At 45.4% G+C, this 17,601-nt stretch overlaps 1 protein-coding gene across 1 annotated transcript in view; it reads right to left on the bottom strand.

Annotated features, from left to right (window-relative positions):
* Positions 1-17,601, bottom strand: part of DNAH3 (dynein axonemal heavy chain 3) — a 694,204-nt gene that overhangs the window by 528,390 nt on the left and 148,213 nt on the right. Inside the window, exons 10-11 of the mRNA XM_085629109.1 lie at positions 4,794-4,973; positions 205-341 (exon numbers count right to left, since the gene is read on the bottom strand). Coding sequence (XP_085485235.1) covers positions 205-341; positions 4,794-4,973 — 317 coding nt within the window. The remainder of the gene's footprint in view (positions 1-204; positions 342-4,793; positions 4,974-17,601) is intronic.

Here is a 17,601-nt window from a genome sequence, read left to right on the forward strand (position 1 = left end):
AAAAATTCTTATTTTTATTTATTTCCCTACTGCCTGTACCATGGTTTATTTTTTGATTCATAAATAAAGTTTCAAAAAATGCGTGCAGAAAAAAAACTTCTACAAGACATTTCCAACTAACTGAAAATTATGAATCGAGTTAATATATTTAAAAAAACAGTTCACAATAAGGTATAATTGCGACTGCGCAAAATGCAAACTTACTTCTGAGGACCGACCATATTACTATTAAAAATATCCCTTGTTTTAGTCACAAAATCTGACACCAGTGACTCCTGTAGCTGGACTGTACTCAGGCAAGGATCATCCGTTTGAATTTCAGGAAACAGTTCAAGCTCTACCTGTGAAAACAGTTGAGAAACTATCGTAAATTGAGTAAAATCAGCCTGGCCAAACATTTTCGAAAGTTTGAAACCATGGATAATAATGCTAACAAACTGGCTGCCCAGGTCAGGCATTTCCACAGCTCAAGAGAAAGATGACCATGAACTGAGTTTTAGGTCTATCTTTCTTCAAACCGCCACATTGCATTCTTGATCATTGTTGAAAAAAGAGAAAAACTATTTACTCTTTCAAACTGACTTCCTAAAGGGACTGCCACTGTACCAGAATTCTGTCACAAAACATGAATACACACCTTAAGGAATCAGCATTAGGAAGGGGCTCGCCTTACACGTTCCTATCCTTTACACAACCCCTTCCAAATATTAATTTGGTATTTCACGCGCAAACCGAAATTGCGATTCGGTCATGTGTTACCAAATCACAATTTGGATTTTGAACATTTAAAAATGCCATTTTGCGTTTGCAAAGGCTCCAATCTGACCTTTGCAAACATATGATTGCTTTGTACATGAGGGCCTTGGTGACCAGTGTGATCTTAGTCTGTGGAATTAAGCCACAGTCTTGGCAATCCAGTGGAGGAAATATTAGGATGTAAAAGGTGTGGCATTCTCACCCATGTGCAAAGTATTGTATTGTATTTGGAGGAATTCCCTCCATTGCACAGCTCTGTACGGGAGCCAGCATTGTGTATAGTCTGGGACACACCACCAGGGCTATGCTGGAATTCCCATTATCCAATACCCTGTAGGCGCCCATAACAGCTTGTACCATGAGGTACTTTCTCTGTGACGAACTAACGAGCCCAAGACTTATGACAGAAAGGGTGATGGCCCAGTGCCAGCTGTGGAAATTCATTTCCCCTTCATAAATCCAGCAGTCACAAATCAGACCAATCTATTTGGGATTGTATTCTTTCATTTCGGGTTAATTTGAATTTCATGATTAAGGTTTATAACCTAAGCATCCGGTTCGACATGTTGTTTGTGACCCAATAATACTCATGTGTATTTTAGGTTGTGCTACCTTGCCTCATGTTGGATCATCCACCTTCTGGTTCATCTCTGATCCAAGGAGACAACAGTGTGTGGTGAGGTGTCGCTAGAAGGCAGTTAACCGCCCATTCATCTCTCACTTAAGAAGACGTCAGCATCACAGGAGAGCTCTTTAGAAAAGTAGCATTTCTCTTGCATGTGTATATTTTTTTTAAAACACATAGTGCTTATGTTCTAAATGTCATATTATATATCTCCTTATCAGATACTGATCCTCAGTCTGTCTGGTAGTATCTGCTTTCTCTTACCTTCATCCTAATGCCTTCATCTGCCAATGATACTTATTTTATCATCCTCGACCCTCCAACAATATAATTTTCAGTTTGCCACAGTATTCCTTCCCCTCTTAGATAATAGTATGAACATTGTCGGCAGAACCTATTTCTACCTTCGTATGTTCACCCTCGTCACCATGACATCATCAAGATCAATGGCAGTCAACGGTGCACCAAGCTGTGAATAAGTCTCTACTTCTGTTGTTTTAGTCAATTCATGGCTCAGCTCACCCATACCTCACACAAATAGTCATTTGATACACTTTGGCAAAAACCTGAGCTCTGAGATACTGCTAGGTTACACCCGCTTGCCTCCTTAAAATCATCTTGGGCCGCATCCACATCTTGGTTGATGGAAAATGGCCCGTTCCGCAGGGTCACCCCCAAACCTTTTGCCTTCCTCCACTTTTTCTGACCGCGCTTTTGTTGGCTTTAGGACTCTGTGCACTTTACCACTGCTGACCAGTGCTAAAGTGCTTGTGCTCTCTCCTTAAAGCATGGTAACATTGGCTAATACTCAATTGGCATATTTAATTTACTTATAAGTCCCTACTATAGTACACAACGTGTGCCTAGAGCTTGTAAATTAAATGCTACTAGTGGGCCTGCAGCACTGATTGTGCCACACACTTAAGTAGCCCTTTAACCATGTCTCAGGCCTGCCATTGCAGAGCCTGTGTGTGCTGTTTACACTGCCATGTCTGCCTGGCAGAATAAACCTTTTTCCAGGCCCAAATATGTCACCCCTGAGGTAGGCTCTGGACAGCCAGGTTGGCAGGGTGCAACGTATTTAAAAGGCAGGATATGTACTTTTAAGATTTACATATCCTGGTAGTGAAAAAATCCCAAAGTAGTTTTCCACTACTGCAAGGCCTAGTTCTCCCATAAGATAACATTGGGATTAGCTTATACATTTTGTAAGTGAAATTTCAAAGTGGAAAGAGATAAGACACCCAAGTCTGGTATCTCTGGAATCCTAATTTAAAAACCTAACTTATAGTGAAGTTGTATATTAAATTACAATTCTGAAAATGGTACTTTTAGAAAGTTGGCATTTTCTTACTTTAGCCCTTTGGTGCCTGCTGCGTGTCTCGGATCTCATGTCAGGGGTGGGTGACAGCTGGGCTTTGTGTATTCCCCCTAGACAGCGACAAACAATGGGAGCTTAGGTGTGACTTGATGGGCCATCCATGCAGGATGGGAGGCAGGAGCTGGACCCTGCCTCAATTACAACTGAATGCGCTGTGTGCTGTCCCCACACAAAGGGCTGCATAACCCCCTGTAGTGAAGCGGCAAGAAGGGAGGACCTCTGTGCACTTCAAAGGCATGTCTTTGAAGTCTCCCCCAACTTCAAAAGCACAACTGGGTATAAGTACTGAAACTCTGACGCCACCACTTTAGTACACCTCTGGACCTGTGGATACTCTGCCAGGAAAAGGGACTGTGTTGCTGAAAGGGTGCCACACTGAAGTGCTGCTGCTTTGCTGTGCTGACCTGCTGGCCTCTTGTCTGGAGAGGTAGAACTGGACCTAAAACCCATCTCGATCCCAGGACTACAGAGGGACTTGAAGGCCCTGTCTGCTGACCTCCTGATCTAAGCCTCAGGAACATAAAAGGCTCCCCACAGCTCCTGGATCCACCACCAAAGAGTTCCTGACCTCCATGCGGCACCTTGCAGGTTCCTGGGCCCTTGGTGTGGTTCTGGAGCTCTAAAAGTCAAGCTCTTGGGCTCTGCGCATTCACTGCCGAACCGGACTGCTCACACAAAGAATCAGCGCGAGTCGCCGCAAGTTCATCACCGCATAGCAAGTATCGTGCGTCGGCATGGATCACTACCATGAGGCTCCAGCCTGCCCATCCACAACGCCCGGCCTGCTCTTAGTGCCACACCAACCAGCGCCAGCGATGCTCTCCTTACTACCAGCAAAATTCTACCCCAAGAACGCGACTCTTGGCACAAAACTTGAGAAGGTAAATCTACAGCTGTACTAACCTGGGGCTGTATCTGACCTGCACTTCATCGCAGTTGGCCTGAACCTTTGGATTTGACATGGCCCAGCGCAACCAGACATCCCCAGTTGGTGCTTTATGCTTTTAAGAGCTGTTTTACAGTTTATTCTTTAAAAAATCATAACTCCGGTTCTATCTATTGAATGTCGTTTTGGCCTTGTTTTATTTATAGAATTATGCTGTATTGATCAAAGTGGTGTGGAATCTTTCTGTGGGGTGTTTTCACTGATTTACTGTTTGAAGTGTTGCACAAATACTTTACACATTGCCTCTAAAGTTAAGACTGGTTGCTTTGTACCAAGCTACCAGACGGTGAGCAGAAGTTAATTAAAGGTGTGCTTGTGCCTTACCATGACTAGGATTGAGGTTACTGCTTGACCAGGGCATATACCCTACTCAACCAGGAACCCAATTTCTACCTTTGGTCCTTCAGCTCGATCTGGTCATTTGATTAGAATTCTCACAATACTTGTCCAGTAGACCACAGGTTACTAAGTTTTTCTTCTAGTAAGGTCAATTCTAAGATCTCAACTTTTCACTATTTACAGTTTTTGACATCGCCTTGAGGGTTCGCTTAGCAAAAGCCACAAGGAAGGACAAATATCATTTCAATAATGATCCCATTTCTGTTAGTCCACGAGTCAAAAGCCCATTTATCATTTTCCAAGAAATGTTGGAATTAAGGAACTTTTTTCCTTTCTGTTTTCCTTTATTATTAATTAATGTCCCAAAGTAGGGTTTGTCTATCCTCTCTGTTGTTCTGGTTTGGCCACCCTATGCAACGAAATCCTCTTGCTGCTGCATTCTTGAAGAAATTTAAATACTGTTCTAGCTGTAAGCCTCTTTCAACAACAGGTTGTTCAGTACCATCATTGTATCTCAAAATGTATCTAGCTTCATATTTTGAATCTTCAATTTTAATATCAGCATTGTTTTTCCTTTCACAGACAACAGAATGCCCAAATGTTTTTATTCCATTTAACCAATTTTGGATTATTAAATAAGACCAATGGAGATTTACTCTCAGCATTATTATGCTTGACGTGCTAAACATTCATAACAAAACATTAATTGCAATTACATCTTGAGTCATATCTAAACATTATCATACCTTAGGAAGTCCTTCAGCACTCTTTAAAACTTCATAGAAACAGCGGCGGATTAAATTCCAGCAGTCTTCGAAATTCGGGTTAAAGCCAATTTTGGGTTCTTCCACTTGGAGTTTCAATATTAGTATTTGGGGCGTAAAGAATTCAATCTCTTCGTATGTTTCTCCAAAATCATTGCCCTCCTACAGAAATATGTTTTCAAAAACAATACTTAAAAAAAACAATATATTTAAATGTATATACAAATCAAGAATTTCCTCAAGGCCACTTTCTATTGCAAAATAAATATATTGGGGTAACTAAAACCCCTATTATCTTTTTTTTAGAGGTTTATATAGCGTGAACTAGACCAGAGACATCGGTTATCAGAGCGCTTTACATGAGCACCAGTTTCGTTACAGATGGACACATTCATTTTTTTTTCTTAGGCACAGGGAGATTAAGTGACTTGCCCAGAATCACAGGATGTTGAACGTCGTTGCTGAGACTCAAACCCGGTTCCCCAGCTTCGAAGTCGATGGCTCTTGCCGTAAGACTACATCCTCTTCAACATACTTCCTAACTAGTATAGGCATCTGTGAATCTCTGATCCATCTAAGGCTGACATTCAACACTGAATATCCCGTACTTTCCAAAAATGATCCATCTTTTATAGAGTACGTGTGTGGAGCCTTCAGCTGCTCCTAGATAAATAGCATAGCTTCGATGTGAACATCATATTAACTAGAATAATGTCAACTCTTGAGACTAAGTCAGAATCCTTCTGCTTGTGGCTGGACAGTATAATTTCTACAGAATAAAATGTCTTACACACATCAACAATCCATTACTCAAACATCCTGCAAAAACAAATGAAAAATCTTTCTTCCCCATGTTTGCTCTACAAACCATCTTACTTTCTTGACCTTCACAATAGGTATATCACACAATGCAGATTCCCTAAATAAATAACCATACTATGGGCAATTCAAAAAACGCTTTCTACCTCATGAGAGAAGCCAGGTATTACGACCATGCAACTCCTGTTTTCATTATTCTAAAATGGTTACTCATTAAAGACAGAACCATTTTTAAACTGGGTTATACTAGGCCTGCATTTGTCACCCCGAGTGGGACGGGTATGCTCAGACGGGAGTCCCGTGCTCTCCATGCCACTGGAATCAAGCTATCCTGGCTGAAGAGGGGTGAAACCCCGAAACCGGTCCTAGGATGCTTGGTTCCAGTCCAGGGAGGACCTAATAAAAACACAGGATCAAGACTGATTTGCATATGGCTGGGTTCAAACTGGAATGGCATGGTGAGCAAAAAAACGATGGATTTAGGCCCAGATCTCTGTACTGGGGTGAATGTGTGACAGTGTTCTGCATTCTGTCCATCAATTGTTGTTTTTGCATTTGTCACCCCGAGTGGGACGGGTATGCTCAGACGTGAGTCCCGTGCTCTCCATGCCACTGGAATCAAGCTATCCTGGCTGAAGAGGGGTGAAACCCCGAAACCGGTCCTAGGTGCTTGGTTCCAGTCCAGGGAGAACCTGGCTTGGCAGTTCGGGCTGGACTGTTCCCATGAGGCACAGAGTCAAGACTGATTTGCATATGGCTGGGTTCAAACTGGAATGGCATGGTGAGAAAAAAAACAATGGATTTAGGCCCAGATCTCTGTACTGGGGTGAATGTATGACATTGTTCTGCATTCTGTCCATCAATTGTTGTTTTTGCATTTGTCACCCCGAGTGGGACGGGTATGCTCAGACGTGAGTCCCGTGCTCTCCATGCCACTGGAATCAAGCTATCCTGGCTGAAGAGGGGTGAAACCCCGAAACCGGTCCTAGAATGCTTGGTTCCAGTCCAGGGAGGACCTGGCTTGGCAGTTCGAGCTGGACTGTTCCCATGAGGCACAGGGTCAAGACTGATTTGCATATGGCTGGGTTCAAACTGGAATGGCATGGTGAGCAAAAAAATGATGGATTTAGGCCCAGATCTCTGTACTGGGGTGAATGTATGACATTGTTCTGCATTCTGTCCATCAATTGTTGTTTCTGCATTACACACAAACCTATCTTTGACCCAGAATGCCTCCTACCAGAAAACTCAACTTGCTCCCACACAGATGCACCATCCAATCAGAAAACCATTTAAAGTCCCCTGTCACACATCAAGAAGAATAAGGAATAAAGCGTTGTTCAATTTTATTTATCAGCCTAGACTCTTTGGAATATAACAGTCACACAAGCATGCAGTTATCCTTTCCGAACATTTCCTTTATTAACCTAATTTTTGTCTTTAAGTATATCCTATCATTTGCATATCAGTGAAGAAGTTCTTAGCAAGGTGGCCTAAATCCCTTCTCCCTAATTAGGAACAGGAATCTCAAGTAAGATATTGTTTTTCTCTCTTGTCATCCTTTCACTTCTGGGGTATGAAGTTTGATTTTAAGACAGAGAGGAAACCTGACTTGGATATCCTTGTGGCTTAAGTAGGCTGCTTTGAAAATGATGCATGCCTCCAGGAGAAGCAGTTTAGTCGATTTTAAGATAAGGGTAATATGGTAATCATTTTTAGCCCTAGAGACAAATCCTCATGTTTGATAAAGGGTGACCAGTTGAGGTTTTGGGTACACCAGCTAGGAGCATTTTTTCCCCTTTGAGGAGTGACTGGACATCTGTTCTGAAATTTGCTTTAAGAGGTCAAGCTAGTTTTGCCAGCTTACTGAGGTACTTGATTAGGTTGAGGTTGATATCAATTGCAAACTCAAGAGATTTGAAAGTGGCACTCAACAGTTCGTAATGCACAGCAGAAGAAAGGTGTCAAGTCATTTATTGACTTTGGGGAGGGCTGTTGTTGGAATGTAATGGCAAGAATTCAGTTTTGTTTTGGTTCAGTTTTAGCAAGTAAGTGGGTATCTAATTTATTTGCTTCTCATGGAAGTTCTTTGGGGATGCAATGTTTGAAAGATGGGAGACTTTGCGATACAATTATACATCATCAGTATATTGGTCTCTGGAGGTGCTCTTGTCTTGGACCATAGTGCTCAATGTTGTCATACATAAGTTAAAAAGGTGAGGTGAGTGGTTTTAAAATTGAGAAATGCCACATTTTACTGGTTTAGATGCCGATTTAGGATCCCATTGGTGCAAATTATGTTTTTGTAGGAAAAATGATTGGAACCAATTTAATATTTTGAACTCAATCCCAAATGACATTTAGGGACTGATTGCAAGTCATGCCGAGTGGTATACCTGGGTGGGATATTGGTGCACCTGATCACAAATGGCCCATTGACCCCACATTCCTCTGTGTGGGAAGGCAGGGCCCGATTTTTGCTGGCCGAAGTTTCCAGCTGGTAAATCATGTTAGGCGTTAAATGCAATAAAAGCCAAAGATCATACAATGGCCCCTGCATTTTCTCTGGCAAAACTGGAGCATGCAATGCATGCCCCTGCCACAACAACACTTCCCCTTCCTTACCCTATCCTCTCTGCTTCCATCCCTCTATCCGCGCTCCACAGGAAAACCCCTGCTCCCATTTATCAGCTACTCAGAACTGGTGGAAAATGGGAGTGTTAAACTCCTCAGAATAGGGAAAATTGGGCAGAACTCTGGAAGGTACATTTTGTGTTTGCACATTGGGCAGAATTCAATGCAGAAATACCAGCCTGTAACAATTATTTAGCCCATCAGGAATCCCCTCATGGCATCCACCTATCTCCTAATCAGAGCCTTAGAATGGAGTAATACCTGATTGTGTTGAAGGCAGCAGATAAATCCTGTAAGGCCAGTAGACGTGATTCTATTATCAATGATTCTGAGGATGGTCATCTAGGGTTTTAAGGACTGACGTCTTTGTGCTGCGTTTAGGTCTGAAACCAGATTGAAAGTTGTTTAAGAGGTTTTTGCTGAGAATGTATACCAGCAGTCCCAGGAATTGTAGTTTGGTGGTTGGTCCAAAGGCTTGAAGTTTTTTTTTTTTGATTGAGGTTTAATTTCTTGAATATGGGAGATACTTGGTCCAATTTGAGTGCTGTTGAAACGCTGATTAGAATAACTGTGAGTGGGACCTTCAAGCAAGTTGTGGAGATCTTAAGAAGTGGCTCTAAAGCTAGCGGTTGCAAGAACAACCATTTAATTACTGATCTTTTTGGAATAGGAAGAGTGAAGGATGAATGGGAAAGATTTAGGTCATCATAGTTTTTCTTAACAAGGAATTTGGTGCAGCTTTCTTCTCGGTGACTGAGCTAGGCATGTTAGGTTGGCTAAAAGGGTTCATACATGGCTTTATGATTTGGAAGAGGGCTCTTGAGTAGTTACTTGCTACACTGATACAGTTTCTAAAGTAGTTGGCTTAAGTTAGGAGACTTATGCCTTTGTAAGTTTTCTTTGTTTGTTTCGAGCTACAAGAGCTTTAGGGATTCAGATTTTCTCTCAAGACATCTCAAGTCTCCTTGCTGATCCTTTACTGGTATGAAAGTATTTTGAGTACAAAATGCGGAAGGTCTACCGTTCATGGAGTTTAGATTGTGAGGTGCTACGACAATCATGATGTTCTGAGTTGAATCATTGTGGGAAACTGTAATGGAGTCAGTGGAGTTGAGGGAGTTGTCATTCTTAGCACTATCTTAAGGCTGATAAGAGAGGGGCTGGTTGGAAATGCATTTCAGATGTGGTTTCCAAATTCTGATTGGTTTTGTGTGCACACGTTTTTGGAATTCAAGATCAGAGATGAGCATGGGAAGGGCATCATGCATCTATAGCTAACCAGTCTAGGATAAGTTGATCTAAAGCACAAATTAGGTTTGGTGATAATGTGGTTAGACTGTTGCCTTTCTTAAGGGTTCATGAAGTGACATGCTAGGTGAGATTATGGCCTGTCAGAAATCTTCGAGTTTAGCTGTCAGGGGTTCTTTTAAAAAATAAAAAAATCTTTGTTGAGTTCTTTAGAATAGTAGAGGAAGGTGATGTTGGGGCCTGGGGATTGGAGGGGCATCAGCTGATGCAGAATGTCCTTGTGTTTCTGTGGTTGAGTCTGATTATGAATAAAAGAAGTCTGAGGGATTAGAAGGAGATATAATTAGTTGTGGTGCACTACCAAGTGTCTCTGTGTATGATGGCTACATTGACTCAAGGACTTTTGTGTGCTATTATTGATGGAATTTCCTTTAGGAATCAGCATATCAAATAATGGTAGTGAGGTGGAAGAGCCCCCAATATTATTGATGTAGAGCAAGTCAAGACTGTGTGACGCTAAGAAGGTCTGCGATTCTGATGCATGTGTATGAGCATGGTTATATTTTATGGCTACAGGGGCATTATTGACAAACTTATATTGATGTGTCAACAAAAGAGAAGGAGAGGGACCTGGATCTAATTTTGGTCCAGCGCCCGTGCTCCACGATCAAGTCGTCAAACCAAAAAAGAGGGTCACTGTTCCATCGGTGGGGATGCAAAAAAGTCACCCACTCACCAGCAAGAGAAGTAAAAGAAGTAGAAGAAGAAGCAAGCCGTAAACCTAGGTCTAGAACCCACTCTGCAGGGGGAAGGACAAGTCTTGTCTCATGTTGCCCTCACACACCCGAAGGATGTCATGCTTCATCATAGTACATTTGCTCCTCGTCGGGCCGGCGCTGCAATGCCCTACGGGTCCCCGAAGGGTCACTTTAGCAGAGATCTTTTTGAGAACAGCCGTTATATGAGTGCGGGTGTGTGGGCGGGGTCCTATGTGCATGGTGAAAGTGTATGTGAAGGATAAAAATGGCTAAGGGATACCAGAGAAGGGGTATCGTTATTGTTGCGGTACCCTTGTATTACTAAAAAAAATCGAAGGTTGTACGTTACTCCTGTGGGCAGTGATGTGCACCCGGTAACTAAAATGTCAGGTCGACATGTTTCACACCTAGATGGTCATAAGGATCCATGGCGCTTCCTCATGACCAAGAATAAATAGTGATGTGATAAATGCAAGTGAGTGGAGGGATTCTAACCCTAAGTGCAGTCAGGGAGGCTAGTGCTGTGAAAAACTACAGCTCAGCTACAACTAAATAGTTGATCAGCTCCTGCTGTGACCTAGAAGTAAAAAGGGAGACAGAAAAACAACAAGACGGGAGGCGGAGCTTGTCCCGTTGGAAAATGGCCACTCCGCTTTAGGGCTCCGTCACACACCGCAGTAATCCGGCAAATATCCGTTTACTCCCTAGCTCAACTCGAAGTGGCTGCGGCGGTTTTGCCCTCCTGACTACTCGCTCCATCCAGGGCTGTACTTGTATCCCCGAAATCGCTGCTGGGAAGCACTGAATCGCTGAAACACGTGAGCGGCGTGGTGCAGCCTTCTACCCGCGCGCTCGCGGGAGGAGTCAGCTGTGTTTCCTGCTGCCTGGGCCGTGTCTGCAGAGTCGGAGCCGGCGGCTGCTCCGGGCGGGCCCGCGACTGCTGGTGACCATCTGTCCTACTGCCAACCCGAACTGGGCCCCCCGATAGTGTGGGGCCTGCAGCGCTCCTTCCATCTAGAAGCGGGCTGGAGCAGCCTGGTCGCTGGTCGCGTCGGCACATGAGAAGCGGCGCCTACCTAGGATCACCGTTGGCGGAGGCTTCTGCGGAGGTAAGACATCCTCGCGCTGGGCTGCGGTGGGGCTGACTAGGGCACTACATGTCCCCTCATGCGGCTCGCCTCCTATCCTGCACTTCGCTCTGGACCCGGCACAGGTGGCTGCCTGAGACGTGGACATTCTTCCTTTGAGAGTGCAGTCCAGCCCTGCACCTGAGGCCCCCCGGTGCTGTTCCACAGGCCCTCTTCATGCTGGACACTGGGACTGGTGGTGAGTGCTTAATTTTTCTGGTTTGGCGATCGCTGCTCTCTGGTGCTGCCGCCCATATAACAGTACCTACTTCTGCCTCTGCACGGTCGCATGCTTTGCACTGCCCTCCCATCCAGGCTGGATCACCGGATAGTTGGTTGCCGGCTATCTTCTTCTTATTGCGGGGCTCACGTCGTCCCTACTAGTTTGGCTCTATAGTTTCGGCCATCATCCACTCCCGGTCGCAGCCTCGCGGCTGGCCCCAGTGTCTGCTCTCCTGGGTTGCCCACTGTTTGCAGATCTAGCGATGGAGAAGCCTGACAAGTCCCAACCCAAGCTCAATTTCGAGCACCGTAAGTCCCGGCGCCACGAGGAGGTGGCAGACAATGCGCTTTCCGAGCTGGAGGCCCCCGCTGACGACCCGGTGAGCGACATCAAGCAGATCATTGCGACTATGCAAAAGGGGCTGACTGCCATTGACTCCAAGATAGATACGTTGGCCTACAGGATGGACAGGATGTCCGAGAGGGTCGATAAACATTCAGAGTGCATAAACATGGCAGAGCGCCGCATAACTGAAGTAGAGGAGGCCCAGAATGACGCTGGTGGCATGCAGAAGCGGGTCGAGCGCTCATTGGCTGCACTACAGGATCAGGCTGAGGACCTGGAGGCCCGGTCGCGTCGCAGTAACCTCCGCATTACGGGCCTGGCAGAATCTACAGCGACCGAACATATGGAAACATTCGTTGAAAAGCTTTTAACCACCCTTCTAGGAGCAGATACCTTTTCCCACCTTTTTGTCGTTGAAAGAGCACACCGATCTCTTGGCCCTCGTCCCCAGACTGGTGCCCCGCCTCGGCCTATAATAGCGAAACTTGTAAACTACCGGGACAGGGATGCTGCGCTGCGTAAGGCACGAGAACTGGGTACATTGCAATACGAAGGCTCTTCCATCTCTCTGTTCCCGGATTTCACCCTCAATGTGCAGGAGGCCAGGTGACAATTCATCCCCTTGAGGCGGAAATTGCGTGACCAACACATTGAGTATGCTATGTTATATCCAGCGCGTCTCAAAGTTCTATTTGATGGTAAGCCCAGGGTTTACTCCAACCCACAGTCCCTGCAGAAAGCATTTTGAGAATGGGAGAAAGCTGGCAAATGTGCGAAGGACCAGAATGATGCTCCTGTAGTGCATGAAGCACCTGGCAGTCTCGATGACAATGACTGAGATAATGTTGACATTCCATAAATGCAATGATGCTTTGTTTGTATCTTCGAAATAGCTCTGCACGGTCAAAACATTATATATGCATCGCTCACTTGTCTTGCTGGTTGGCCAATATGTTTCGTAGGATAAGATGTTGTGTGCCTGCTCTAGGATAGTTTATCTTTAACAAATGTCATTTCCCACTTCTGGTCCTGATCCTAGATTGAGGGTCAAGTTTTGATATTATGTCTCATGGAGGTGTCTGCTTAGTACGCTAATGGTACCAACATGGCATGGCTTTATCTGTTATGTGCTATTGGCTTATTGCCCTGTGTCATGTACCTAGGGAGTTTTCTATATTCTGCATGCGGAGCTATGGCGGTGCATTGGTTCAGTTCGTGTTGCTGGGTAACATCTACCCCACTGCGTTAACCGCTGCTTCACTTCTTGTTTTTTTTTTTTTTTGTGACATTTTAGGTGTGATTGTGTCATGGTCGCCCCTTTTTTTTTTTAATTCCTGGGTGGGTGGCTCGCCTCTGCAAAGTTGGGGAGTGCAGGGCGTGGGTGGGGAGAGGTTTGTTTAGTCGGTTTATTCTTTTTTTCTTTTTCGCATCACTCCCCTGTCACGATCACTGTGGCGGTGCCACCTTGTTCCTCTCCTCCTTTTTTGTGCCGTTTCCCACCTTATTTGCTGTTAGACTCTGTTTTCCACTCAGAGCTGAAAGATGCAAATCCGGGTATTTTGAGATCAATGTGGGATCGGTCGACTCTTTACCACAGTGTGGGAGGCTTTTAAGGTCTTCATTAAAGGAGTAGCCATTAGTAAACATGTGGGTGTTCTCCGTGCTATTCGTGGTCGTCTTGCCTGGCTGGAGTCCCGTTTGTCTGACCTGGAGACGCGCCTACTACACACTAACGACCCCAAGTTGCGTGAACAACTTAAGGCCACTCTGGCTGAATTCCATGAGGAGGCCGATAGCGAGGTCAAACATATGGGCAAGTACGCTTTCGCTAGAGCTTATGGCGAGTCCGATCGGCCTGGCTCAGTACTGGCGGCAATGGCCCGCTGCCGACTTGACATTGGAGGCATCGTCGAATTGGAGGGAGATGATGGGTCACTCCTGACGCTACATACTGACATTAATGTTCAGTTACAGTCTTATTATCAGGAGCTGTATAGATCTAAACTCGCCCCCAGTGATGAAGATATCACTGACTACTTAGAATACATACAGCTTCCCTGGCTACAGAACTGGCAGTGAGAGTTTTTGATGCGCCCTGTTGAAGTGGCGGACGTTCGCCTCGCTCTGGGTTCTAAGCATTAGGGTAGCGCCCCTGGGCTTGATGGCCTCACGGTCACATTTTATAAAGGCTTTAATTCCACATCTAACATCTCTATTTCACGAGTTGGCTGCAGACGGTATCATGCCCCCATCTATGCGAGAGGCGTTGATCATTACTTTGTTAAAGCCCAATAAAGACCCCCGTAGATGCCCCTCCTATCGTCTGCTCTCATTAATCAATGTGGACACTAATCTGTCCGCGAAAATCTTGGCAAATCGTCTATCGCCACTCCTCCCTCAGCTTATTGGTCCTGAGCAAGCTGGGTTCATCCCGGGTGGCGCGCTCTCACACAACCTCAGCATGGTTTTTGGGGCTCTGCAGCATGTCCGCCCGGAGGTTAAAGCCACCGCGTTTTTTTTAGATGCTGAGAAGGCTTTCGATTCAATTGAATGGAAATTTATGTATGTCGTGTTGCGCCGCTTAAGGGTCGGTGAGGTGTATCTGCAACTGGTTTCAGTGTTATACAATTCTCCAGTGGCTTGGGTACGCACGGGTGATGAGGTCTCTGTCCCATTCCCAATTGGGCAGGGCTCAAGGTAGGGATGCCCGTTGTTCCCTTTGTTGTATGCGGTAGCCGCTGAGTCTCTGTTGCAGGCTCTATGTGAATATCACAGTCATAGAGGACTTCGCTTTCCTCATTATAATCTCATCACCTCTGCTTATACAGATGATACACTTTTATATGTTAGAGACCCCGAGGCCCATCTATCACCAGTGATCCGCGAGGTGCTACGCTTCGGTGGGCTCTCCGGCCTAAAGATTAATTGGGACAAATCCATATTATTTCCGCTGACGCCTTCTACGGTGCAGTTTCCGCTTGATTTACTGATACAATGGACCACCGAACCGGTGCGTTATCTGGGTATCCAGGTCCACGCCGATGCTGATGTGGTAATTAAAGCTAATTATGGTAAAGTGATAGATAAGATTGGGGACGATATAGATAGATGGATACGACTTCCATTGTCCTTGGCCGGCAGAGTCTCTTTGATGAAAATGGTTGTACTCCCCCGCCTGCTCTTTCTATTCGTCAATATACCCATAGTGGTCCCTCAACAACTGTTTCGCGAACTTTGATCCATGATGATCAAATTAGCATGGGCTAGTAAATCTCCTAGAGTCACCTTGGACACCCTCATGCTCTCGTACACCGCCGGCAGACAGAATGCCCCGAATTTTGAATTGTATTACAGAGCGGCACAGGCCTCTCATGCACACAGCTGGGTACATGGGCCCTATGATTTGGCTCATCTCCACATTGAAAAGGTTGCCGCTGCCCCGCACTTCCTGCCTCGCTTCCTAACGCAGGCCCCAACGAGGCGCTGCGGTATACTGGACTCAATTAACTCTGTTGTTCACGCGTGGAATGCGTTGCTCAGAATGTATGATGGGGAGCAATTATATTCGCCACGTGTGCATGTTGAATGGTGCCAATGGTTCGCGCTTAGTTCGGAGAAAGGGACCCTGGATTCCTTCAACAAATTACGCATTCAGAACATGGGTTACCTCTTCAGGCATGAGCCGATGGGCACGTGGGAGGAGATAGCGGTGAGCATTCGGCCCTGACCAGATTCCACTTCTTTAGAACCCGACACGCCTTACGTGCTATACTGGGCGAAGAATTACAGGAGCCCTTGGTCATTACTCCTTTGACAGCTCTGTTGAGTGCTCAGTCCCCATGTAAGATCATTTCAAAGTTATACGCCACAGCCCTGGATACAAAGACTTCCTCCCACAGCAAGGTTTGGCAAGCCTGGCAATTAGATATAGGGGTACCCATTACAGATGACATATGGTTTTACTGCTGCGAGGTAACCCGTAAGGTTTCTATCAATGGCCGTCACCGTCTCGCTCATTTTACATTTTTAAATAGAGTCTATTATTCCCCTTTACATCTATTTGGGTATGGATTGAGGGACACGGATCATTGTGAGAGGTGTCATACGCTGCACACTGGAAGTGTGCACAAGTACAACATTATTGGGGAACAGTATTTCAGAAGCTGAACGATATTCTTGGGCTATCCCTTGCTCCGGATCCCCTACTGACGCTTCTGGGATATACTAAACCCCTCAAGAAAGGTGTACGCAAATTGGTAGCAATGGGTCTTCTCCTCACCAAGCGCCGGCTGGCGATACGTTAGATGAGAGGCCCTGTGCCCATGGTGGTAGAGTGGGAACACGATATGGTCTACTGCAATACCCAAACCGATGTCTATAACGTAATGCTCCCTCCTTGTAACCGATCGAAGAGTTTCTGGGGTATGTTTGCTCAATAGCAAGCCGAACATCAAACTGTGGTTGACAATCCTGAAGATCAGTAATAATTGTGTGAAATCTCTGTACCACTATTGTCTTAAACTGTATTTATTAATTAATTGTGCTTTTCCGTTATGTTCTTATGCCCATTTGCAGCCTTTGTCGCAGAATTGTCCCTCCTGATCATCTCGCTGCTGGTTTATTATTTCTTTAATTGCCGTATCACCTGCCCCACACCTACCCTCCCTCTAATTGTTGCCATGCTATGTACTGATATTGTTAATGTCATATTTGCTTTTGATTTCAGTGATCCATAGTGACGTTATTTTATTTTAATGCTTTTTGGTGTATGGTAATTATGTTTATTTTTCATTGTATTTTTTAAAAAAAAACAACAAGACACACATGAAGGATAAATCATAGACATCAATGTGTGCCTCCATAGAAAACATAAAACCGCGCACAGTGCGCATGAGACATGAGGCTAACAATGCCTCTACCATGGGACAGGCTCCAGACATGGTGGCCGTCCGAGTGGGCCAGAGAAATGGGCGAACGCAGAGGCGGCACCACCGGTTTTACCTACGCCCTAGCCCATGGAGTAATCCTCCACGTGACTTTAGGTAAGGAAATGTCTTTCTTTATGGTTTCAACTACACAACAGAATCCCCACCACTTGATAGAAGTAGCACAGCGGGCTTGGTATAGGACATGTAGGTGTTGGTCCTTCAGGATGGGCCTTCTACCTCACACCACTCCGCCATTGTCAGCCTTGCGCTTGGTGATTCTAACAGGTTCTGGATCAGGGTAACTGACCCCCACCTTGGCCCCAAGGTGTGAACTTTGCAGACACGGCACGGTCCCATGCAGGGGGGTTGTCCTGGGTACCGGTGGTGCCATCTCTGCGTTCTCTGGCGCAACCGGCAGCCGGCACACTGTGCCCACTCGGGCGGCCACCATTGCCGGGGTCTGTCCCATGGTAGAGGCATTGTCAGCCTCATGCCTCATGTGCATTGTGCGTGGTTTTATCTTTTCTGTAGAGGCACACATTGATGTCTGTGATTGATACTTCATGTGTGTATTGTTGTTTTTCAGTTTCCCTTTTTACTCCTAGGTCACATCAGGAGCGGATCAACTATTTAGTTGTAGCTGAGCTGTAGTTGTTCACAGCACTAGCCCGCCCTGACTGCACTGAGGGTTAGAATCCCTCCACTCAC

The sequence above is a fragment of the Triturus cristatus genome, chromosome 10 (genome assembly GCF_964204655.1).
Source record: "Triturus cristatus chromosome 10, aTriCri1.1, whole genome shotgun sequence".
In the NCBI taxonomy this organism is placed as follows: Eukaryota; Metazoa; Chordata; class Amphibia; order Caudata; family Salamandridae; genus Triturus; species Triturus cristatus.